Below are 27,248 nucleotides of genomic sequence, written 5' to 3'. Positions count from 1 at the left end.
ATAAATCAAAGAAAATACAATCATCCCCGCACACCCACCCAACAGAAAGCTAATCTAAAACCCAGCTGTCAATTACAGCATTGGTTTCTACTGCCTAGACAGAATCAAAAGAATCTCATCACTGAGCAAAACAAATCTACAATCCCTGCTGCAAAAGAAAAACATCGGAAATAATTACAACAAAACCCAGTAATTAAGTTAAACTTTTAGATATCACAATAGGGGAGGAAAAAATTAAATCATAAGAATATTGAAATTTCTGACCAACACAGGACACAAGAAAAAAGAGAAGCTCAGAATTTCACAGCAGAATTATAAAAAGATGTAATAGCAAGAATTGTTTAAAACTATTAAATCACCACCTCCTCCCCCATGACACACCTGAACTGTACTGCTGTGACAAAAATTCATACTGGACTTTTTCTGAAGTCAAAAAACCCCAGAGAAAAATAACCGCCAGTTGCACCATAGATGGATCTTTGACCTCAAACTTCCCAGGGAACCATGATTTTACGTAAAGACTTCACACTATAACAAAACCTTTAAATATAGGGTTAGTTCATAATAAACATGTCTTGAAATATGTCTGAGCCTAGTGTTTTGTAACTAATGTAATAACCACAACTTCACAAAACTGAGAAAAATATTTAAATTAATGCCAGGAAAATGATGACTGAATAATTTCTTTCCACATCTGCAACTGAAGAGCCACATATTAAAAACATATGTTGGCTATAGAAGTTAGGCATTTCCAAGTCTGTGATTCCCCAAACATTGGCTTAAACAGAGTTAATAGGAGTTTACGTTCATAAAAACTTCCAACAATTTTAAAGTCTCTATAACTCATGCCCACTGCCATTTTTCCAACTAACTGTACTACTTATTGCAACTACCAAGAGAAAAAGGACCATTACTTACTGATGGAAGTTGTCATGAATAGAATTCAGTAAGTTAACCTGTGAATTAGAAAAAAAAAAAAAAAGAAATACACATTTGTCCTTTCTGGTATGAGATTTCAATAAAATGAAATTTAGTTTAGAAAATTGACTACGTAGATTTTGCTCTGACAAGCAGCCAGTTGTATGAAAAATCACCATGAGCTTTTTCAGAAGAGAAACCACAATCCTTTCATATTAGTAAAATCTATCCCAGTGGAGGGGCCACAGAAACCAGAAGCCTTGGACCACAACTGAGATTTTTAGTTTCACCGACACCCAATTACACCACTGAGAATTTTCTGGTGTGATGACTTTCCAAGCTAAAGCAATGAGGTAAAATGGTGTATAAATGTGTTCAACATGTGTTGAAACTTGACATATAAGTAACTTAACAGGTACTCATCCAGTGCTCAACAGTGACAGTGCACAAGCATATGTTGTGGCTGTTAGGTTTGCGTAATTAGTCTTACTTGTAGTGATAAGGCAGAACTGTTTCACTTAGGCATATCCCTGACTTATGCTTACAAGCCAAAACAGGATAGCAAATGCAGAAATATATTTTAAAAACCACCCCAAACAAACAAAAACATCCCACAAAACCAAGAACTAAGCAGTAACTCCTCACTGCCCAAACAAAAGAAACCCAGATTGTATTAACAGTACTGAAGATGCTGGTTTTGAAGCTATTAGCAGCTTAGCTCTGTCAAGAAGCTGCAACAAGAGCACTAATCTAAAGCAAAGCATTGCATTGGAGAGGCAAGGGGGGAGAAAAAAACCAAACAAACAGACCACCACATACACCCCAACTTTTGCTTCAGAGACTGGAACCAGTATCTCCACACAATACCATAAAGACAACAAGCATGCCAGGAACGGGTGAATTTCTGCACAATTTTCATTGTGCAAAAGAGTTTTAAAGGTTTCCAAAGAGCTATGCATCATTACTCACTTGGCTTACACGTATTTTACAGGCTGTTACAAGATTAACTTCTAAAAAATACAGAATAGCATTTCATGTGTATGGCTTCTCTTGTAAGATCCTAACACTGCACTGAATCAAGACAGAAACAGCGTCACAGAAATATTTTGTTGTGCTCCCTATAAACTCCTCCAACTGTTTAAACTAAATGTGGAGCATATTCTATTAACCACCTTGATTTTTTCTTGCTTTCTATAAATTGCAGAGAGCACTAAAATTCACCAAGTAGCAATTAAAGTGATTCTTTCTTGGTGTTAAATACTTCTTGCAAGACCTGTGGTTAAACCTTCCAAGCAGTTTCTCCTTTTGATGAATATTTGAAAGTGTTCTGTACTAAGCAAACCTAAGTGTTCCAAACAGAATCAATCATTTGCCCCACTGCTACAGAAAGCTAAACTGCTTTCTCCCAAATCTAAAATCTTCCGAATGAGACAGTGACAAGCACATGCATGGCAGAATCTGTAGTTTTTCCTGACCTTTCTCTGAAAAATTCAAACAAATTCTGAACAGACTCAGAGGCAGCTAAGATGCTTAAGAATTCCTGTTACTCAGAAGAAAGAAATTATTGCATGACCCATCAATATTTGCTAAGTCCACATCCCTGCCTCAAGGTATTTCTTAAATGCATGCTTATTGTAATGTAATTACAGTTTATACTGCAAAACATTCTGTCATGAAAAGTAACTGCACAACTACTGTACAGTAAGAGTGCTGATGTCTTATATTACAAACAGCAAAACTAGCGTATAAATCCCAAGTCAAAGGCATTCTATAAAAAAAGCGTTTAAAAGTATTTTAAAAATTAATCTTTCACAGAATACGATTAACAGCTGAACTACACAGACACTTTTCATGTCAGAACTACAACCTTTATAGCCAAAATCCCACTGTATAACAATTCCTGCTATTGTTATTTTAACGCAATTATGCTGAGTGTATTTTATGAAAGGGTTGGGGGGGGGGGGGGGGGGGGGGCAGCAGAGGGAAGACAAGAACTAGCACAAGAATATTCCAGAAATCTTTATGAGGCACAGATGCCAAAGGCATCTTTTGTACATTACTAGATATTTACTTGCTGAAACCTTAATTATAATATTAAGAGCAACACAAGGAAACCTCAACTGTATTATACATTTAACAAAGTTAAGACTGCATCAGAAGATATTTAGACCTCTCTGGTGATTGACATGAAGCTAAAAGAAGCTCTTGATCTAACAGACTTAGGTAAGGCATTCGCCAGGACCACTGCCAGCCACTGTACCACCCGCTCCTGCACAGGCACGCAAGTTTTGCGGCTAGGGTTCCAGAATATTCACTATGTAACTGACATTACATGGTATCATCACTGTTGGTTTGATAGAAATAGATGCTTGAAAGAAAACTTTCAAGGAAAATTCATAATGGTATTTTTCAGGAGATGAAAAAGTTACACCACTAATTCCAAGATAATTTGAGTATCTTAGGGACCATCAGGTAGGCACTGTCTCACCTTGAACTGAAACCTCTCCCAGAAATTAGGTAAAGCACATGACAAATTCACCCCAGGTTAAACTTTGGTAAGATCCTGCTTTGTACTGCTCACTGACCTAACTAAAAATATATATACATATATGTATATACACACACACACACCCTGCCCCAATAAAAAAAGCCATAAGGCTCAATTCAGCATAGAACTTGAGATGGTTTTACATATATTATTTACATGTGTTGTTGAATCACTTAGGTCACAGAAGTTACTTCTGAATTTATGGAGATGCAGCCTGAATTCTGACAACATCCATAGAACAGTATAGTACTTTTCCACAAAATAAAAGAGCCAGATCTACCCTGACACTGCAGTCATACCTTAAAATACTTCTATCAGGGTAAACTGGGGAAGGTCTAGAATGCTAGCGTGAAAAAAGTATTCTGGGTCATGGGGGTTTTTTCATCATCCTGGCCTCCAGAAAATCTGTAAGCAGCCCAGCTTTGTATGTTTGCCATAGCAAAAGGTACTAAGTTCTGCACAGAAGTAGAACATTGGTGAGCTTTCCAGCAGACTCAGATGGAGTACTTTTTAAGGTTTTCAAAATGGAAGCAAGGATACTATACTCAGTTACTGTAGAACTAAGTAGGAGAGTCAGGAACAGATGAAGTAGGGTTTTCTTCCCCAGTGAACATGCTCTTGTACATGCCTAACATTATTCTGAAGGGCTGCTGCCCACCAAAAGTTCCTCCTGCTCCCCACCCCCACCCCCCAAACTACCTCTCCTCACAGTTCTACCACAGGTACAGTACATGCAGCATAGGTTAAGTGTTCAAAGAATATTTCTGTATTTAAACCTACTCCTTCAACAAGCAACTGACAGGATCGCACACCCTCTAAAGAAGCTACATAAATTAGTGACTTTTTTGAATTGGAAAACTGAAAACTACCTAGCACATGTATTACAATCAGCTGCTTAAAGGAACGAAATGGTTTGCATCTTCAAAACCAGGACATAAAGTGTATTTACACAGTCAGAAATGTGACTATTGCTTGTTTCACAAACTAAAATATATATAAGTAATGCAAGCCTAACTAATCTGTTCTTATTTTATTAGGACAAACAGAAGCCTGAAGTATCAAAGCACTATGTATTTTAAAAGTAATTTCATAATTTTTTTAGAGTCTTGACTGCTCCTATTTCTCCTTTACTAAAGTCACATGCTTGCCATTGTATAAAAAGAAAATTGCAATATCTTGATTAAGTCATCCCCAAGAAAGATGTGAACTCTATGTAGCAGGAAGAGAGGGGATGGGAAAAAACAAGTGACTTTCATGAAAACTACTCTTCTGATCCTGATGCAGTAGAATCACCAGCAACTGTAGCGTAGGCAGGCTCAGACCCCAAGAATTAACTCTAATGTTGCTGACAGCTGAGCAGCTGGAATTTGCTCTCCCAAGTTACCGACTGTAGCATTGGTTCAGAATAAAAAGATGATGACCAAAGAGAAAAAGAGGGTAATTTGGTCCTGCGATACCAAGACAGATATCTGCTACTCAAAGGTTACTCATGTTTTGTGAACACAATGTGCAGTACTGTACTAATAGCACTTCTTTTACAACACAGACCATTTCCCCCTCAACAGCAGAAATATTCTTATGAATCAGTTGTTTCATTTTTACTTAAAGACTGTTAACTCTACTCTGACAGGACTGAATATAGGTGAAAGCCAGGTAAGAACTATTTATCTCCTCCACAGCCTGAATATTTAGAAAACAGTAATAACATTTTCTTACCTCCTTTTCCAAATATACTTTCTTATCATCCAGTGTATTATAAAGGGTAAAGAACTGCTTCGTTTCTTTGTGAGTTGCTGAAACTGCAAACAAAAAGAAGGGCAGAATAATAAAAGAGCATGAAGTGAAATGGAATCTGTAAGAATACTTCATAGGCTTTATATAACATACTTTCCACTATCAATAACAGAACACACTCTTTAATACATTCTAGAAGAATATTCCCCCGCATGTAAATCTCCAGCAGGGTTTGCAGCTATCAGATTTTATGAGAACTCCACAGCTCAGTGTTTAAATTTAGCCTCAACTGCTGACAGACCTTTATGTGAACATACGCTGGCACCATTAGCTGTGCTTCCTTACTACTGTCTGTTTCCCCCTTCCTTCCTAAGCTTCACCCTTACACCATACAGTCTGCTGTGCTGCTACATTATAGTACCTATTTCAAGTTACACGTGTGCAAGATGCCCAAAGCAAGCTTTTACTGTTTCAAAGCCTTTTTTCTCTTCTTACAGTTTATTCATGCTGAAATAATACTGTCTGGCTTGGGTTATGATAGCGGGCGTTGGTCATAGCTTGGTGGGGAAGGTGAGGCTCAGACATACATTGCCTTTGGGCCTACAAGATGATGACTGATACTCAAATCTACTAAGTATTCATCTATTCTTTCATTCTTCAATGCCTAAGGACACCCAAGATATTTGTGATTCCCCAAAAAAGTTCAACAGTGAAGGACAGCTGGCAAAAATTATGGTTAATACGTTAAGCACTGTCTAGAACCACTGACCTGGAAAAAAAGTATGGGTTAAAAAAGATAAACCAGAGTGAAATCGTGGTCATTACATTAAACTATAAAGGTAACAAGTTGCCATCTTTAAATAAAATCTCTACTGAACCGATGCGCTGGACTAAGTTTTTGAATGGAACCATTTACAGACAGCATGACCTCCTTCCCATATCACAATGTCACTAAACATCCACATTTTTAAAGAAATCCTGACCGATTTGTGCAATTCTGTTCTCCAGCTGAAGCCCAACAGTAACCCACAGCTTGAAACCAAATCTTTTAGTGACAGAAATCCAGCAGTGGCTACTGCTGCAGTAGCAACACGTTCGGGACTAAAGAGGTTTCTCATTGCCACAGTACGATTGTGACACATGGTATACACATATAGTAGCCTCCACTTTTACATTACTGAGTACCAGGAGCAGGAAAGCACCGAGGAATTCCGGAATGCTTGGGATAGGTTGACAAGTTAATAAGGGCTGCTCTGCATGTTGCACAAAGATTCTTCCAAGGGCTGGAATCAGGCTGCTCCTTGAAAAACTGCACGAGCACAAAGATCACCAACAGGCTTACTTCAGGTGTGCTGTCTTAATCAGTTTGGGTTTTGCTGGACTGCTGCCAAATGGAAGAGGCCTTTCCCAAGAGAAGAACCTTCTCTTCCCTTTCTTGCAGCCACTCTGGTAGTCACAGATCTTTTATGAGTGGATTCCACACACCAATTCAGAAGAAAACTTTTCAGGATTTCCACCAAGTTAGAAAGTTGTGCCAGCTTATGGAGCCTTACGGGCACACACCACGGCCCACGTAAGGCAAGACAAAAAGAAGAGGAAGAAGGAGCCAAGAGCCTCAGTTATTCTCTTACAACCACAGCTTAATGTTTTCAAGGGAGGAGGATCAGTTAGGTCAAAATTAAAGCACAGAATACTGGCACCTAAAAGCATTCCAGTACAGAATCAGAGGTTGGAAGGCATCACTGAAGATCACAAGAAGCACCCCTTGAATCAAAGTTAAAAAAAAACCCAACCAAACAAAAACCCCACACAAACCAGGTTGTGGCAACTCTGAAGATGGCCTGAATCTGGCTAAATGAAAAGCCTCCAAAAAAATACCACCATTCACAGAAAGACTTGCTAGAGATTTTCAGCTCTTATTTCCAAAAGCTCAACCTGTACAATGCAGGTTCCTGGCCACAACTGAGCAGTGTGTTATCTAAGTTACTACACACATTTTGTGCTACAGAAAACGAAGTCCCATAAAATTCAAGGCACCTTAAATCTACACCCAAAGCTGAAGAAGTCTCTTTGACCTTATCCCTTCTGTACTTCGTATATAAATGAAACCTCCATCTTCTGAGCAGGTAGATGCTCTGACCATAGGTTATTTGTCTGAATTCTCTTAGACATGACAGAGAAAGCAATCTATCGGAAATGTAATGCAAGACAACAAAACTGTCTTTATAGCTGGACTTGTTTAAATAAACTGCATGGCACATAAGAAGCAAAGCCGGGGAAAGGAAGTACTGGACTTGTATTCAGTTAAGTGCATTATTCTCTGCATTGAGTTAGACACCATACGTGGCAGAGAGCACACAGCTATGTCACTACAGATGCCTCTCGCCAGGCCAAGGGATTTGAATCCAAGTTAGACAACAATTTAGAACTGCTCAACCTTCAAGAGCTTGGTTCACACACATATTTAACAAATGCAGAGGTTCTTTAAAACATTTGCTAGTTCTCCTTGGTAGAAACTTTTTTTAGCTTATGCTAATACACAAGCTACATTAAATACACACCAGCAAGTGTACTGGTCTGTTAACAGTTTAACGGAACAATCTTAAAATTGTATTCAGTTTGCATGTTCAGTAATATCCATGCACAGCAAACACATATCTATCCAAAAAAAAGTCAGATGAGCACATTTTCCCATTTTGTAACTTCTTACCAGACAAAAAAAGAGCTAAGGACTATTTGTACTCTGATCTTACCAAGATACTGCAGGGTATTTATAAGTAAAAAATGAAAGAAAACATTCTCTTCAAGAAATTGCCTTTACTTCATAGTTTTTGACGTAGTGTGGTCCACAACCACGTATCTCATGTCAATGAAAACAATGAAAGCGAACTAATGCTAAAAGCAATTAATTAAACACAACTCAAATTTACAGCAACCTCACTTGTAAATGGTTAATTAAGGACTTCCTAAACACAGTGGTCATTAACCTAAACGACTGAACCTGTTGCAGACAGTTTACTCCAGAGATTTTGTGCATCAAGTTCCACCCTTAGGAAAATTTTATCACCAGCTTATAAAACCTTGAAAATAGGGCGTATGACATGGATACCAAAAGACCCTTAAAATAGCACAAAATTAGCAAGTGCTGTTGTTACATGCCATACGCTCAAAATGAAACTGCCCACCTTTCAGGGCTTAAGCCTTCAGCAGGATGCTCCTTGCTTGATATACATACCTTGACTGTAAAGTTCAATAAATCTCTTCTGATACTGCGTTAGCTCAGCTCGGCTGGGTACTTCATCAATCTTGCGTTGTAAAACGGCTATTTCTCTGTTTCTTCGTGCCTGAACAGAAAGTTAAGAGGGGAGAAAACAAAGCCTCTTCTTGCTCTCTTCTTAAAATGGATGAAGGCCCCCCACACCTTGCCCCAGCAATACCTTGTTACTACATAATTTAAGAAAAAAAAAAGCGCATTGGCTAAGGCTCAATTTTTTTTTCCTAATTGATTTGTGACAAAAAAACTTTTTAAGATTAGAAAACAAAAAGAAGTATTAGAAGTTACAAGATAAGAAAATTGCCGATAATTTTGTACAAGTAAATTCACAGACTTACTCACCAGTAACAGCCGGATCTTTTGAAGTTTATCTTTCTCAGTTTTGTACTGCTGTTCTATAACCCTGTTCGGCTCCTAGAATTTGAGAGCCCGATACAATTGTGTATTAGAGCAGCATATGAGGGCTGTAGTGCAAAAATGTGCAGACTGGGCTTGTTTTCTATATTTGCCTGTCTTCTGTTTAATGGCTCCCACAGTAACACCACCATTTGCTGTTATTTTTTTAACAATGACTCAGAATCTGCATTAAAAACCTGACATCTTTTACTGTAAACAACTGTATTTCGCTAGCTTTTAAACTTTTGACATTTTAGCTTTTAAGATTTGTCACACTTTAAATGAAGATACGTATTGGAAGATTGTCCATACTCCTTGTCTAAATGTTTATACTTTGATTCAGTGGCAGGGGTTAAGGATAAACATAGTCCAGGACAGAACATAAACCCTCCTCTGAGAAGTATTCTAGAATCCTGGATTGTGGACTTTTAAGATAATTTTTTCTTGTCTAAAAATTTAAGATTTAGGTTTACATTTTAATTTTTTCATGCTGTGTTCAGAACGACAGCAGTATCATGGAACCTGTAATCTACCTCATTTCAGAGGCATACATGTATCAAATACTTACCCATTAAATACACAAGTCATTCAAGCTTTTCCTTTTCTGTTCATTCATTATTCATTGCCATCAGTGTGGATGCACTTGTGCTAAAGCCTAACTTCTGACAGCTGCTCATGATATGCGACGTACTGAGCCACTGAAAACCTGTGCTTTCATCCTTCAACAAAATCCATTTTTAGGGGGGGAAAAAAAGCCACCAAAACACACATGCTTTCCAAAGAAGGCCTGTTTTTGTCAGAGCTATGCACTGCTTTTAATACCCAGAGATTTTCCTCAGGTACCACAAAGAAAGTAGTAAAATGCACAAAAAACCACCCGTGAGTTAGCCCCATGGATTCTCCAAGAATAATGAAGAACATTACAGCTATTTTCAGTCTACTGTATTTCTACGACTATTAGTCTGAACTGTGGCTCTACCAGGGGGGAAAGAACAGATTTTTTCAGAGATTGCAACAGATACTTTAATGCTTATGAGTACATTCCCAAATTCAGGACCTAAACCAACATTTTAAAACACGCTGAATATAGACATTTGCTATTACCTGTTCCTCCCCATTTTCCACTGCCTCAGCTTTCAAATTCTCAATATTTTGTTGAAGTCTCTCCATTTCTTCCTTTAAAACAAACAAACAAATTTATGCAGCTTTTAACTGAGACCTATCTTCCTAACAGGGGAGAGCAGGAAGCTTGACAACATACACCTTGAACAAAATTGTGGAGCTGACCACACACTTTATATTTAAATTTGTGAGATTAAACAGCATTCCCTACTTAAGGGTAAGGCATCCATTACTACTCATTACATAGAACTGTCTGTTTTTATCAAACATGGGAACAGATTTATTTCTCTCTTTCAAATATACTAGATCCAGCTTAGACAACTAATGACTGACATCGAAAATGAGACTGAAGAAGCAAAGGAGTATTACAACAGTAACAGCACGACACAGGACTGCAACATATGGCACTTCTAGAAACGAACAAATCTAAAATTACTTGCAAGGTAGTTTCCACTGCAATCCTTCAGAGATTTCCAAAGGAGTATGTATGGGAAAACAAGGTTCCTATGCTCAGTCTACACCTCAGGGCACCACTTCTTTTTACTGCTTTTCGTTCTATTAAATCCTATCCGTTACCGTTTAAACGGTAGAAAATGAAAACTATTCTCTCCAACCGTATTTCTAGTCAGTCCATAAATACAGCAGTAAACAGCAAAACAGCTATTACGCAGTAAAACTGAAACACGCCCTGAAAACTGCAATAGCTTCATCTCAGTCTTGTCTTTTTTTGGTGTGTTGCTCCAAGGCTAAGGGCCTTCAGGAAGCCCGCCTCTTGGCACTGTACCTCCCCTCAAGTCAGTGTTGGCTGCATTATCCAAGAAGAGACAATCCATTCCAGGTTCTGAGTAGCACAGGTGGGTATCTAGTACCACCTAATAGCAAGTTTAGGTGTCAGTGCTCCCCATCAACCCGCCCTGAGTTGCTCTCAGCAGAATGGTAACGAAACCAAGGAGAGCCACAGCTGTGACCAGGGTAAGGCTGATCCGGCATTCCATGTTTGGGAACTGCCCTGTACGACAGTCTCAGGCACAACGGCACATTGAAGGCCACAGAAACTCAGATGCCTTGGCAGCCTTCCTTACACCTCCCTGCTCCAAGGCAGGGGGCAAGTCCAGCTAGTTGATCTAGTTCCAACCTTCTTGGTCTTCAGCCTTGTTGCAGATACAATACACTGCAGAACTGAGCAACTGTCCATAATTCTGCTGCAAATCAAGCCGGGGGCAATATTCAATATAAACCTGGAACTACCAGTAAACACACACAACACAACAAATTGGGAAGAAGTATAATGCTTATTTACCAAGTTTTAAATGAATCCTTACTTAAGAAACTGAAACTTACCCTACAATGTGCTTTGAACTCTTGCTCCTGGCTTTTTAGGTTTTCATTCATGGCCACCAGCGCTCGCAGACTCTGTAATAAGCTAAATTTGAAGATCTAGTAAGACACATTAGATTTTTACTTTCTAATTTATAAACAGATGAGAACTAAAAGACATTTGTCCAGCAAAATCTGTGTAAATTAAAACCCCAAGTATCACCACTGATATACAAAAGTCAAAATAAAAATGTAGTATTACACAAGAGTATTTTGATGTGTTTGCTATGTTCTGGCCTCATTATTGTGGAGGTTTTGAGAAAGACTCCTGTTTAATTTATGTGAGCTGAAGGCTTCCAATATGAAGAAAATAAATCAGGAAGGCCTCATCTACTTGTCAAACGTGTCTAGGGTTTTTCTGCTTTAAACACCTACAATTATTTTCAACTACAGATCGACACTTTTCATTCTGACTGAACACTATGGTAATATTTTCCTGTCTTTAGAAAGCAAGCTGGAGAATTATTTAATTTTTAAATTTTAATTATTAAGGTTGACAAAGCAAGAAAAATTCAATGATTCATTTTAAAACCACCATTTTTCAGAATTTCACAGGTCACAAAGGAAGAAACTTACCTAGAATCTGCTTGGGATTCTATTGTTTCTAAGGCTGCCAATTCCTTGTCCAGCTTTTCACTGTAACTCTTAACCTAAGGGTTGCAATTAGGAATCAATTGAAATACACTTCCACACATAAAATATTTCAAGGTACTTAGCATTCCCACACCATGCGATCAGTGAGTTAAGCTGTCAAAAGCCTTCACCATTTAATACATCACTCCACACACAGAGCTTCTCAAAAATGATTCTGCTAGAATCAGTACACAGAAAACCAAAGGATTACCTCTGTTAATGTCTTTTTTGCTTCTGTACATTTTGCCTGCAGATCAGTACATTTAACTTGCAACTATTATGAAAGAGAAAGAAAAAGAGTTTGATTCTGTATTCATGCCAATTACACCTGTAACAGAGAATAGCAATTTTTGAGCTGTTAATAAAGGTTGTCTATTAAACAATACACCAACCATCACAAACACCATCTTTTCTTGTCATCTACTCTAAGAGCATTTGATTACAAGAATTCTGGTTGAATATTTAATTAACAGCAGCAAACATGTATTAGGTCCCAGAATAAACAGCAGCTTTTCAAAGACAGATGTGAACAGAATGTGAACTTATTAGACAGGATCTCTCCTAAACTGCTCAAAGTTATCGAGCCCAGTTATACTGGTCTGGTTTCACACTAGGCTAAAGAAAAGAGTCCCATTTCATACTTTTCCAAGTAAGTCAGGGTGATTCAAGACTTGCATAGAAATGCCATGGCACCATACCACAGACATGCTCATAGCAAATAAGCAAGCTGGTTTATGATTTTGTGTAAATATGGGAAGTCTAATAAGGCAGTTAGCAAAACACCACTGGATATTTCACTTGTCCAATAATTTATAGAGGCTAATTTTAGAAGAAAATCCTTTTTTATAGTCCTTTTATAAAAAAATAAAGATTAAATTGCAAATCGTAACAACAAAAATGGGACATGGGTTACAGAAGTAGAGCAGAAGTGTTGCAAACAAAGAAACGCACATTTTGGTTTCTGTTCCACTTTTTTCATGCTGCTCTTCACAACACAGAGCTGTGACTCATCCCTTTCCACAACCAAATTTATAAAAAGACAGCTTTTTTCATTGTTTTCCATATTTTTCACCAGTAATTCACCAACAGACTGAATTATAAGTAGGTGGGCAAACCCCAAAACAATTATAAGCCTGCAGTCCACATCTCACGAACACTGACCTAAAGATTAAAGAACTATTTGTTATGAGAACTCTTGCCAAAACTTACAGCAGTACCAAAGCCAGAACTTCAAACATGTTTTAAAAGTGGGGTCTTGACTGTCACTGATTTCAAAAGCAGTCTTTGGCAAGTGGTAAAAAAAAAATAAAAATAGTTTAGCCAGGAAACTTTTATTAAAGTGATAAAAGGATTATATTTGGGTTATAGCTGTCAGTACTTTTTTCCCCCACATGAAAACTCAGCACTGAGACATATGTACTGGAAATAGCAACCCAGAATTAAACAGCTCTTAACTGCTAAAATGACAAATAGCATGATAACAGATTCAGGAATACTTAAGTTTTCCTGTGGATTATGAAGTTTGTTTGGCAGTTAGAAGAAGATCTGTAATAAAGTAATGACTGCATCAATTTTGTGTGGTTTACAATGTTTCCTGCCCACCCCAAACTGCTTTCTTCTCAGCAGTAACTGGAAAGCAAGCAAATACATTCATTCATACGCCAGGGAAGCCGGTAAAGGAAATTACTTGCACCAGGCACGAAGATGTAATCCAGTCAGCATATATCTAGTTACAGGCATATTCTGTATTGCTAATTCAGTAGCCACAATATGCTACAATTCTCTAGAATGGGAGCCATCTGTTACAGAAAAATGCTTTTGAACATTTCAGTCATTGAGGCTGCATAGACTTTGTCAGATCCTTTCTGCTTTCCAGATCATAACAGCACAACACAGAATAGCTGCAAAAGCCACCCACAACTGCTAAGCTCATTTACCAGCCTCTCCTACTGCTCAACTAGGCAAGAAACATCAAGGAAACAGCAGGAGTGGGGAACTGTGCTACTGCACTTTTTCGTTGTTTGAAACCTGAGCTAGCTGTCACAGTTTCCTTAATGCTACTCTTCCTACACAACCGTACCTGGGTTGTCCTCCCCAAAATCCTGCTTGAGCCAACTGCCTCCAAGAACACCAACTGTTCTCCCAATGCAAGGGCTGTGGTGCAGTGTTCTGGTACTGCACTTCTTTAAAAAAAATTCAAACTAAGCACGCTTCCAGTATGCCTACATACTGACTGCAGAAAAACTGCAGATGGATGTGAGCTGGTGGGCACAACCAAAAGCTGCAGAACTGTACTAGAATATCTTTGAAGTTGAGCAAGCTTGCCCCTTGTTACAACAGGGCAGTGTTTAACACTTGTCAGTCATGACAACAAAGCATCTTATCTGGAACAAGTCTGCAACCTGCTTAGCTCAGAGCAGATGCTGGAAGAGCCTGCATCTGTCTCCATTCTACAACATACACCCAGCACATCTGTATCTCCCTCATATGCCCGTCTCATAGCCATTGTGGTTTAGAAGAAGAGTTGATGTGTGACAGAAACACACTGCAATGACTTAGGATACACTGAACATCCTCTTGTTTTCCCTGCACTCCTGAAATTCCAAAGATCTCATTCTGCAATTTCTGTTTCTACTTCAGGAAAAACACTCAAACCAACATGGGAATTCATGCAGGATTTAACTCTCTGTAAGCCCATATTATGATTTTGGGAGCCTGACACATCAGCCTGAATTTAAATGCTAGGTATTGTCAGTATTTTTTTTTAATAACAGTCAGCATCTTGACAAGGCACCAAAGTTATGTTTGACATAGACATGGAAAACTCGTATTACCAAAGTGTTAAAAGAATACAAACTCAAGTGAAATAAATAAGTCAATGTGTATTTAATTTCAGTATATTATAATACTTCCTAGTATTTCACTCTAGAACAGGGAGAAATTGTGACAGACATGGTTTACATTCAACATACAGTGCAACTAACAGTTGTACAGGGTTATTGACTATGGAAAAAATGCCATTTTTAACAGATGAGGCATACCAATAGGGCAACACAAGAAATGCATCAGTTTAAGAAGAACAAAAAACACCCCCTTGTTCAGCATGTTCCAAAGGAAATGCGTTCTAATATTTACCACTTAAACTGTCATTCTCTACCCTCTGAAAATTCTTCTTTGTGCAAAATAAAGTAAGAAGAAACTGCACCAGTTCTTCATAAAGCTTTTATTAAAGTTGGGAAAAAAGAAGAGAAAAAAACACAGAGCAGGATAGGCAATTAGTCTTTCCAACTTTTTGTGCATAGGTTTTATTTCTATAGCTTTATTTAAACTTAGTATTACTTGAATGCTAGCCAGAGATTCAAAAACATATGCCTTACTGAAGAGTTTACAGCATATGCTTTACTGAAAGGAGATTTAAGTCTTGAAGGAATAAATATCCTTTAAATAGAAGACTTTAATGTACTGTTAAAGACTCTTCTAAAAGTAGAATTTTAAAAAAAGTCAGGTCTAGTAAGTGGCTGAGGTTAAAAATCTGGTGCTGCCATAGTTACACCATAGTAGGTAAGGCTTTCAAAACTACCATTCTTCTACCTCTGTTGTTTCTAAGACTGAACACTCTACTGCCTCATAAAACATGCTATACAGCGCTATCTTTTGGAGCCCCTGTACCCCCAACATTTAATAGGCAAAACCAGTCAAGATGTAAGGCGTTAACACATTGCTGACAAGAGCAGAGCAAAACAAAACACAGATGAAGGCTGCTGGAGCAGCGCTGTACTTGACAAGAGTATCAACCACAGAAGTCAGCCACAGTTTTTCCTCAAGTATATTTGCTTTTGGCAAGCTCTTTCAATTACGGACTCTGATGCACTATCTTTTCACCAAATTCTGCAAGCTAGAGGTAGCATGTTGCTGATTACAGCAGTATGCATAATTAAAAGCAACATTTCATTAATGGCGTAACTTCTCCACTTGTTCTTTTCTAGGTTTAAATGGCAATAGCACAAGTAGGTTAAAACACAGGAATGGTGGTTCTTGCTCCTACTTACAGAGTATGCGCACAAATGCAAGAGCCTTTGCCCCCCTAAAATAAGTGTGAAGATGTGAACCAAGCAGTGACTGTGTAAAACCACCCCCCCCAAACAAACAAGCAAGAAAAAAATCCCACCACAGTCAGTCCTGAGACAAGCTGGCTCATATGAAAGACAGGATGTAATAAAAAGCCATTTCTAGCACATTATAGAGTAACCTCCAAAATTGTTTCTTAAAATCATGGAAACAGCCCATTCAACACTATAGCTAAGTAGTCAAATGGAGATACTTCCTCTGTTTTTCTCCAAGACAGGTGGGGTGGGGGGGAAGGAAAAGCATGTTTTGATTAGCTAGCCCCTTCCTCACAGACAGGGCTATACAATTTTTTAATATAAAATCAGCCACATTGTCTTAGTAATAAATGTGCAAGCAAGACATTCAGAGATGCTGAAATGAATGTTCAGCATGACAAATTGCTCGTACAGAAGATAGCTTGCAAGTTTTTTTCTGGATGGCAAAAACATTGTGATCAACCACATTTATCAATGTTTTCTTCTTTATTACATACACAATACTTACCTCTTCCAGGAGTTTCGTTTTTTGCAAAATCTGCTTATTCAGAGATGCCACCTTCCTTCTATGTTGCTGGGCAGCTCCAAGCCTTTCTGGTCGCTCCTCAGCAGAAAGCTCAGATTGCTAAAATAAGCAGTAAGAACAGCCTGTTGGACCTCATGCCATAACTTTTTGCTTCTTCAATAGCTCAGGAAATGCCAAAGTAGAATAAACCTGTGATACTCCTTATCAAGAACTGTGTCACACTATCCAACAGAAAGAATGCATTCCTGATTTATCTCGCATCAAGATAAGGAAGTGGCTGAACAATTGAATTGGATCGCAAAGGTAACAGGTAAAGCAAGCTAAAAATGAAGTCAGGTGCCCTGAGACAGGTGGAAAAATACTACAGCATACTAGAAGAAACAAAGAGTTTTTGCATCCGTGCTGCAGTTAAACCTGGTAGAGTTCTTAAGTGGAAAATACAAAAACATGCTAAAACTATGTTAAGCAGTGGTATTTACTGACCTTGTTGAATCAGAGATGCTTCATACCCCAATAAGTAGATATATAGAACTATAGAAAGAATTGAAAGCCTTGAAAAATTGTATATTTGGATTCTGAAATACTAGTTTGGATGCATCTTTATGCTGAATGACAAGGACATACTTGGTGTGGTAGATACATTTAGCACTTCAAGCATTTTTTTTGTGCATGTGTGTGTGCTACTGACACCAGTCTCTGAAAACCACTCAATCCAGCACGCATTACCAAGGAAGTGTCTCAAATACATAATGAAGATAGCAATCTGGCTCCAGTCTCCTGTTCTCTCTGAATTGTGAAATGAAAGCTGCCAGAAGCATTCCTTACTGGGAATAGTATTTGTAATAGAAATTGTGTACTTGCTATAGACAAAAGAATGAGTGAAACTCAGTAATAGCTAGATGTCTAAGTGGTTATTTGCCTCAACAGTGTTTGTACCTTTTGGAAGTCCTCACTTTAATACTCCATCCATCTGTTTTGGTAATTTCCCTCATGCACTCTGACTTCTTTTTCCAGTTAATCCATTTTCCAATATTTCATTAGAAAAACTGTTAATTTTCAAGTATGTCAGGTGTCAATTTGCAGAGTCTGTCAAAGACTTCAATACCAAGTGCTTTTTGAACAATTATCAAATGTTGACAACTGCTGCAATGTACAACCAGCAAAAATGTTACGGGAAGTACGAAATCCTCCTCACTCATATTTGCTCCTGGTATCCACTCTAGGCAGACGGGTAGAGCCAGTCTTCATTAACAGCTTAATTTTAAATAAAAATAAGAGGCAAAACCTGTCTTCCTCTTCTCCATTTCCTGTGTCATTCATATTGAAGAGCAACTTAATGATTTGTTAGTTTTACATCCACAGCAAGAAAAGACCGACTCAGATATCTTAACCCAAGTCACATGGGTACTTTCCATTTGTTGGGAAAGAAGAAAAATGCCTCTAAGCAACATCTGTAACACCAAACTATTCAAGAAATACACATTCAGATTTACTTATTCCTCTAATTTAGTCGTCACATTCCCTCATCATGTCATGCATTCTAAGACTCCATCCTCCTCATCATATGATTAGCCTATCTAATATGCATAATGTGCAAATCAAGAAAACTGGAAATGCAAGAGAAAGAAACATAAGCTAAACCAATCTGAGACTGCTCTTGCAAAAATAGTAAAAATGCACACAGTACAGCTTTGGCATAAAGAAAGGTCACCTCTCAAAAAGTGGGCTGTTAAAACTTGCTTTCTGAAAATGGGAAATAACCATCACTGTAATACAGAGGTTTCTGCAGAAAAATCCTTTTGGTCTGCAAATGAAAAAACTAGGGTTAAGACTCACGCAGTCAAAGCAGGCTAAGGATCTGCTCTGCAGCAACACTACAAAGCTCCCAAGGAATTGGGTTCTAGTTTGTTGAGAAAAATGCATCTTTTAGCACAGAAGGAAGAAAGTACAAGTTACAGAAACTAATTTGCTTTTGACAGTATTGTTGTCACCTGGTCTCTTACTAGACCAAAACAGCCATTGCCTTTTGAACATAATTTAAGAAAGTCATATCTGAGCATCAGTGTCTCTGACTATTTAAGATCATCAGTTTGGTACTCTATCTCAAAACAAGAACTTCAGTTACATGTGACAAGAAGGGATACGTGGATACATCCTTCAACTTCTCTGTTAACACACATTATCCCCCACTGCTGACAGGTGTAGACTCACTTCTGCACTCTTCCTGTTCCCCACAACTGCTCAAATACCCTAAAAAATTTAGCCAAATCAAGCAAGTTAAACAAGAAGTGTTAATAGCCTTTTTCTATGACAGAATTTAAGTTAAAATGCCATAATAATTGTGCATAAGGATCACTGAACTATGGCAGCTCAAAAACTGCTAGCCAAAACAAATGGCTAATTCTAGACTTCAAGAGCCTGCCTCCCACTGTTCACATGTAGAAGTTTTAAATGGGAAGGAGGAAGGAAGGATATGCAAGTAATGTTATTCTTCGTAATGAGATACTCTCACACAAATCAGTGCTTATAGCACTTTCCAATAATTAGAGTAATGATCTTTCTTTACAGAACTTCACATTCTTAAAAAAAGAGTCTGTACAAAAATACAAATTTTGCAGCAGTAGTAAATATAGTAATTAGTTGTGTTTGTATCTTCATGTTCAACCATTCTCCTTACTAGCAAATAGACTTTACAGGTTTAGATCTGTGACCAATTCCATCATTAGTTATAGTTAGTCCCCATCCCTGGCAGTGCCCGAGGCCAGGCTGGATGGGGCTTGGAGCAACCCGGGCTGGTGGAAGGTGTCCCTGCCCATGGCGGGGGGGGGTGGAATTAGGTGATCTTTAAGGTCCCTTCCAACCCAAACCGCTGTATAATAATTACCTCAGTTTGAGGTTCAGTCTCAAGCCCACAGGGGGTGTTGGGTAAAAAAAACCAAAATATCTCCAGCCTGTAGCAGTTCAGATTTGTTTTCAGTCAAGTTCCATGCAGATCTTTAGCAGTTATTTCAATGTAATTTGCTGTCATTTTTCCTTGATGCTTTCCCAAGACCCAGGAACCCAAAGATAAAAATCACTGCATATAACTTTATCTTTGAGGGTTTCCTCAAACCAAAAAAAAAAAAAAAATAAATCTAATTTAATATCTTCCTTGAACAACAATCCCTAACCACACTAAATGGTTGAAATGCTCATTAGATGTTACTTCAACTGACTGTTTAAGGTGTAATAGTAATCTTTGATATAGGAGTACAGAAGTCAAATAATATTCTGAGTCAACTTCTCAAGACAGAAGCAACTTACAAACAGCATTTAGAACTGTTGTACAGGATTCTCCTTCAGGAATTTTTGAAGGGGGTAGTTTTGAGACAGCACTTCTCTAGTTTTAGTTGTTCTCTCATTTTACCAGGGAACAAGCTTTCCTCCTATTCTACTCCTAGAAAAAACCACTTGTTATTTATGACTATACTTACAGATCCTCAGAGTAAGAATCCTTCCAACAAGCAAAATCAAAGCTACTTTGAATAACTGTCCTTAAAGCTGGTGACTAATAGACAGACAAAAGCCATGTCAATAGTTTCCTGCCAGGATTTTTAGGAAGTGAGGAACAACACTGGTATCTGCCTTCCAGTTTGCCCAGCAAGTTAATAGCAGCAGAAAGGAGGGGAAAATGCAGAAAACTGTATGCACTGATCTTCTGCAAAAATGCCATCTTGTAAGAAAGGTCCTGGCACATACAACATCGAATCTAGAATTCTGTCTGACAGCTTTCTTCACTGGGCCCGTGCCTTCTATTAGGACTGGTAGACAAAAAAGCACTGCTGTGCTCTTCAAACTATGTAGTTACAAGGGGTTAAAACTATTAGAACTATATCCAAACATTGCTAATGCTTCAATAAACTGTTTGATAACATCCTTAATTCTCATTTTTCTGGTGCATGAATACATACACAGAGATATACATTTTTTTTGGTCACATCTCATAGATTTGAAAAGCGATATATTTTTGGTTTGACTTGAATCAGTTCTTACTTTCCAGAGTATTAATCATTGTTCTACTATAATAGTCAAGGTCCTGCTGCCTTCTCTCAGAACAGAAGAAATGTAATGTTGAAATATGACCCTTGGGCTTCTGTTCTTCTAATCCTTTATAATGAAGAAAGGCCAAGAATTTGCTATAGACTCTGAGTTATAGGGTTTATCTCCCAAAAGGGAAAGCTCCATACCTCACATGTGTCAACAAAAAAGAAGAAATATGAGAAGACTACTGGACAAATAAGAGCGACCTATAACTCATACCTGGCAGTGATGTATTGTATGTATTAATTGCTTTAAAAGCCAGATTTTCTTTTCACAATACTGTAAAACCCATCTCAGTTGAACACCAGTAATGGAGATAATATGTACATTTAATTGCCTTGACTTCTAAAAGCAACAAAGGTTTGGATTTGATGATACTATATTCAAAACTAGAGATCCATGGCATGACTGGGAATTGGAGCCCACTGCAAGTAAGATCCCAGTGTGGGATCAGAGGAGAGCAGCCTAGCTTCTTCTTTGAGCAGGCCCACAGAACTGTATTTTTGTACTTAACATTGAACATTTTAAAATGCATTAAGAATTTAGGCCTCTGGTTTGAACAGATATCAACTCAGGCTCTTTATTCATGAGAATGTTTAAGCAAGTGCTTAAACACTAACTACTCATGAATGCAATTCAGGAATATGTACTACCATACCAAAAGCTTGTGCATATTTGAATCTCATTAAAATACATTCCTGAATCCTGACTATGCTGCTATCCACAGCATATATGACACACTGTTGTTTCAAAAGAATCATGGCAATTAAGTTGGAAGCTTAAGGCCTAAATTAACAAGCTATCAAAAATGTCTCTGTAAAACACAATCAGGTAACACACTTACCTTTTCAGCGTATTCTGACACTATTTGCTTGATCTCATCTGACTGGAGTCCAACAATTTGACCAACTGTGCTTGCTGTCAATTTGCCCTGCAATTGTGTCAAGAAAATATTTGCGTTGTGGAATTGCCTATGCTTTTTCCATGGCAATTCCCCAAGCTCTAATTTTAACAAAAATATACAAAACCTTTGCGCTGGGTAAAAAAAAAAAAAAAAAATATATCTCTAATAATTTAAAAAAGAAACATTCCGCTCCCCCAAAACACTTCGCTGATGGAAATTTCTCACTTAAAACCTTTTATCAAATTTGAATTCATATTTTCAAAAACTTCTAATTGTATTCTGTATACTCAATTTTGCATGCACGGTAATAAAAAAAAAAAAATCACTATTAGACCACATTTTGAGCCAAATTATAACAAATGCAGATGGGTGAAACAATGCACCTTTCAAAGAATGCATGTCTAAAACAAATCTTCAAGTAGAACCGATTTCTACAGTGGATTTCAGTAGAAAGCATGTCAATCAACTTGGAGACTAGCCTAATTACTACCTTTTCTTCTGTGGCTTCAGCATAAACAGAAATAATGTTTAGCAACTGAATTTCTTCCCAGTCCTGTCACCCAGAAATCAAAATGTAAGTATTTCCAAAATTACAGCAGCCTACAAGTTCCATTAACTACAACCAATTAAGAAAACAAGATACACATCCAGTATTTTCATTTCCTTAGACGAATGGTGTTTTGAAATATTTTCCAGTGCTTTGAAAAACACACTGAAATATGTAAAATTTTCGTCCACTCTTGCCAGTAAAACGATTAGTCCTCTGGATATCTTCACAAGATAAGTAAAGTAAATCATACTGCATCTTATGTAGCTGCACTGTGACGTCTTTCCCCTGAAAATCTCTTTGTAGAAACCACTTGAACGAGGCACTTATTTATATTGCTTTTATCATCTCAAGGCAAATTATTAAGTCGTCAGCCTCATAAAAAATACTGTCTTCCCAATTAAGCCATCTTTTCTTGCACTCACTTCATGAAAATTTAAAATGCAGTCATTCCAAGACTTCAGACCACTAACCTGATTTTAGAAATAACTGCCATAATCAATCATAATTTAAACAAAGTTTTATCAGTTTTCACTGTTGTTTACCTCTTCTGTTGCCATTGCAGCCATTCCAGTCATCAGAGTTTTAATGCGAAGCTAGGACAAAACCACAAGGAATTACATATAACAACTTATCTTTCAATAATTAACTTACTTCAGCCTAGTGACAGGGGCACATATATGCAATTAGTATCATATCTGTATTGTAATGCATGTAATGAGACAGTAAATCTGTGCAAGTTAAAGAAGGGGGAGCTAAAGTTACCAAATTTTCCTTATAACAGTACAGGTTCACTCAAAAGTATTCAGCTCCTACCGTCAACTGAAAACTGACCTTTTAAAAATTCTCAGATTCAAAAAAAAAAAGGCAAAACTTTTGGCACTAAAAATCAAAAAACATTTAATTTTACATATAATTTTCAGGTTCCATATTCTCCTGTGGGAAGCAACTCTCACTTCAGCTAAGCATGGAAGTTTTCCTTCTTACAGAGAATGACTGGGCAGTGATAATTGCTGTCCTCCCCCAAGTTAGTAACATCCATGCCTACTAGGTATGTGGCACACCTCTTCAGCGGCCTGAAGGTCATCTTCATCACAAGGCTCAGCTTTTCCTGCTGCTGCCAGCCCTGGAGGTAGTGCAATTTTTTTATCTTCAGCCTTTTAAAGAAAAAGAGAATATTATATCTAATTTCAGTATTCTAAAGTATGAATAAAAACAGCAAGGAGAAAATTGGTATATAGTTTTCTATTCTTAAGAATACATTTCAGCCTGGAACATCTTCACACTCCAATTCATGCCAACTGAAACATAACCCTCATTAATTTCACAAGTATTCCAGCTGCTCAAGACAGTGTCTGGGACAAAGAATCCTTACTCTACAGCCACCTGACAACTACCAACCTCACAAGACAACTAGCTGCCCCAGAATGTGTTTGCTATACAGCAGAAAGCAGGTTGTTGTTTTTTTTTTTTTTTTAACATAAATCATTTTTTAATAATTTCAATATCGGTATAAAATCACCTAGGTCTGTCACATTTCATACTACTACACTAATGAGAACTGGTGACAGACACAATCAATTTCTAGGTCACTCTACTTCACCAGTAACCCAACTAATGACCATTTTTGCCTTACTGAAGACAACTCACACAAACATGATTATGACCATCTAATATATAATAATTCAAAGTCCATAATATTTTTTAAGAAACAAAATAAATTCTATGAACATGACTGCAGTCTGGTATTTACTTTTAGGGAACAAGAGGTATGCCTAGATTGGGAAACATCTCCACTTATAAAATCTGAATGCTAAATTTGTATGCAGAATACTGAGATAATGAAGAAAGGCAACCTTAATATACTCCATGTACTGCAGTGTCTGTGACATGTTTAATGCGTTTCTTCATTACCTCTGTCTGTAATAACTTGTAGCCAAAGTAATATCTGAACTGAAATAAAAAAAAACAAACCTGAAAACACTCTGACAAGGACATTTTATGATTCCATAATCATCAAAAGCACAGCAAGGATGCTGCTTTTCGAGAGGCACTATGATTTACTTATGGCATGGTATCATGTTTTTCTATCACATTAAATAACCTGTTATGTAACAAATGCCTACAAAATTTCTCCCAAGCTGAATGGTTTTTTTTAAAAAGAAAGAAAAGGAAAAACTCTTTAATGATCACATCATGAAACACCTAGTTAAAAGTCAGTCATTAGACAGGGTTTTTACCTTAGTGTAAGGTCATTACCTTACACTAAAAAACAAAACAAAGCAACAAAACAAACACAACACCCAAACATCCTTCCTTCTAAGCGAAAAATCACACTTTCAAAATGGGATCTTTGCGTACTGATGAAGGAAATACTTTAAAAAATGAGACTGTAATCAACAGCATCCTTAATGGCATGCAGATTTTTAGTTTAAGTTAGCCATTTTTAAGAGCTGGCAATAATAGAAATTATAGCTGCTTATTCCGTTGTATTCCTTTAAGAACTTACAGTAACCAGCACTTCAACAAAAACAATGTAATTCTTCCAGCAAGTTAAGTATTTAAAATTAGCATAATTTTTACCTGTTCTGTTTTTCCAGATTGTCTGCTAAATCCGTATCTCCTAAAAGAACAACAGTAACATTAAAGTAGTACATTGCTGTTTACGACTTCCACAAACACAGTAAGTTTCTATCAGTTTTCCACATCAGAAATGCACCAACAGCCAGGTTCAGGTTAGTTTTGTCGTACTTCAAATAAATTAAACAAGCATGTACTGCAGCATATTTACAGAACAATTTCAGCTCCATCTACCCCTTCCATCACGATTTGTAAGTGTAGACTGTTCATTAAATATTGCCATGTAAAGCTCATGAAAGGGAAAAGTAGCGCTCTCTTTCCATTTGGAAGTTAATCCCAAGCCATTAGCTATGTACTACTGAATTCTGGAAAGACCTCAGGAAATTGCTAGTGCAATCTCTACTCCCCAAAAAAATTCATGCTTCTTGTGTGCTTTGATGAATCTGAAGCTTCTTTCTGAAGCATGGGATTCAGAGCTTTAAATATATACTCAAACTTCCTTACATCTGTTTTTCTGAGTGAGAGAAAAAAACCTGACATTTGAGCTATGTTGTTATTTTGGGAATTACCATCTTAAAGAAAAAACAGGTAGAAAGAAATCTTAGATATCAGCAAGTGAACATCTCACAAGGCACTAAACCCACCACATACACAGATATGAAAAGTTAATCAGCAAGATCAGTTCTAACTCAGACCTACAACTGTTTAATTCCTTAACTACTGCAGGACTATTTATAAGCCTTTTATGGCTAAAAATTAAAAGTAATCCTAAGCAGGCGTACCAATTGTCACCAGTTCTCCATTTATTCCATACTTATACTTGGCAGGTATATTCAATCGTATTTTACTACAGCATAACTCCCAAGTCTTCAAGAGTTCCCCAACATTAAAGTTCTCTCTGTACTTTAAAGCTTAGCAACGCAAAGACTGCGGCAGAGCACTAACCTTCCACAGAATATGCACAAAGTTGTATTAGTATAGAAGCATTTGTAAGTAGCATTGCCATTATCATTATCTCTTCTTGCTTTCTGTAGGAGCACAATTTTATTTTCACACAGAAATAACTGCATCCAAGTAATGAACTGCACTAGGACAGCAATAACAAAAACAACCATCAGCTGTATCAACAGAGAGCCCAGACACCTCCCAGGCTTAACATCTCACATCTGTTGTAGAAACTGACTGTACTTTGCTGAAAGCTGACAGGTAATGTGCAAAGCTGTGGCAATGAATGCCCTTTACTAAAACAGACTATGCAACTGTGTGGAAAGATGCTCACTGGCATCACTCCACTCTCAAGCCAGACCCTGGCCAACACCAGGCTACCACATCCGAGCTCCCTCGTGATAATCTCTAAGCTGGAGGCCACAAGATCAAAAACAAACTTAGAATGTGGCACTATCACCAGTTGGATCCGAGTAATGCTGCATTTGGCATCAGGACAGTGCAAGAGTCTTTGAACTCTTTGCCAATTTATCACTAGTTCACAGTAGACATACTATGTCCTTCATTAAGGGTTTCTTTCTCTACCAAAACACACAAAGCAGATATTTGTGTGTCTCACTACTGTCATTTTCTTAGATGTTCTTTATTTTTGCACTGTATCAAAAATAGTTTTCTGATCAAGAGTTTTATGCTTTGAGAATTCATTATTAAATCATTACCAGAATACATTGAAATCCTGCAATTATCCTATCATCTCCCACTTCTATCCAATCCACGTTAAGCCCTTCATATCAGGTAACTCTAAATACTGTCCTTCCTCCGTATCACCAATTTAAATAAATGCCCTTCAAACACAAAATACCTCTTCTTCCTTTGTTCTTCTGTAGTATTGCAGAGCCCTAGCAATTCACCTCAACACATACTGTCCTGAAGAGGGATTTTCCTTCCCAAAAGGTCACAAATTCTTGGTCATCTTTCTTAATCCCAAACTGTTCCTCATATCTATGTACCAATGCACACGTATACAACAGAAGAGCAGTTCCCTGATATCTTCAACACCTCCTACTTCTCTGTTCTTACTGTACTTAAACTTTCCCCATCATCCATTTTCATTCTTTTTTATATTAAAAGATTTATGTTTTCCAGCAGAAATGAGCTTTACTTAGGTCTCAACCGTTGCACAGTACCTAAAACTAAAACAAATTCTGAGGCTCTACAGAAAACATCTTCTTTTTATTTCAATTTTCAAGCTGTATAGTGATTCCAAGTTTTACTTAAAAAAAACAAAACCCAAACCCAAGAAAACAACAAACGATTAAAATTATTCTAGAAAAATCATACACAAAAATTCCCTTAAACTGCACAAACTATTTTATACTCTTCTTGTTTGTTAGGAGAGGTCTATTGACACCAGTATGTAGTAATGACACTGAAACAGTACAAGAAACTATAAATAGGCAGGAGTACACCAGGACTTCAGTTTTCCATATCTGCTCTTTGGACTCCAATTGTGAGCACCTCGCTATACTTCAGGTAAGTGCACTGAACTGCACTCAAGGTG

At 37.5% G+C, this 27,248-nt stretch overlaps 1 protein-coding gene across 1 annotated transcript in view; it reads right to left on the bottom strand.

The window, feature by feature from the left end:
• The window catches only part of CCDC93 (coiled-coil domain containing 93), a 51,292-nt gene that overhangs the window by 6,803 nt on the left and 17,241 nt on the right, over positions 1-27,248 (bottom strand). Inside the window, exons 8-20 of the mRNA XM_055812009.1 lie at positions 24,746-24,785; positions 23,227-23,319; positions 22,708-22,758; positions 21,556-21,642; positions 16,614-16,730; positions 12,214-12,276; positions 11,946-12,019; positions 11,334-11,415; positions 9,975-10,046; positions 8,817-8,888; positions 8,436-8,544; positions 5,183-5,265; positions 919-956 (exon numbers count right to left, since the gene is read on the bottom strand). Coding sequence (XP_055667984.1) covers positions 919-956; positions 5,183-5,265; positions 8,436-8,544; positions 8,817-8,888; positions 9,975-10,046; positions 11,334-11,415; positions 11,946-12,019; positions 12,214-12,276; positions 16,614-16,730; positions 21,556-21,642; positions 22,708-22,758; positions 23,227-23,319; positions 24,746-24,785 — 981 coding nt within the window. The remainder of the gene's footprint in view (positions 1-918; positions 957-5,182; positions 5,266-8,435; positions 8,545-8,816; positions 8,889-9,974; positions 10,047-11,333; positions 11,416-11,945; positions 12,020-12,213; positions 12,277-16,613; positions 16,731-21,555; positions 21,643-22,707; positions 22,759-23,226; positions 23,320-24,745; positions 24,786-27,248) is intronic.

Source organism: Falco peregrinus, chromosome 8 (genome assembly GCF_023634155.1).
Source record: "Falco peregrinus isolate bFalPer1 chromosome 8, bFalPer1.pri, whole genome shotgun sequence".
Lineage (NCBI taxonomy): Eukaryota > Metazoa > Chordata > Aves > Falconiformes > Falconidae > Falco > Falco peregrinus.
Note: the sequence above shows the minus strand (reverse complement) of the source record. Positions and strands in the feature narration are given on the sequence as shown.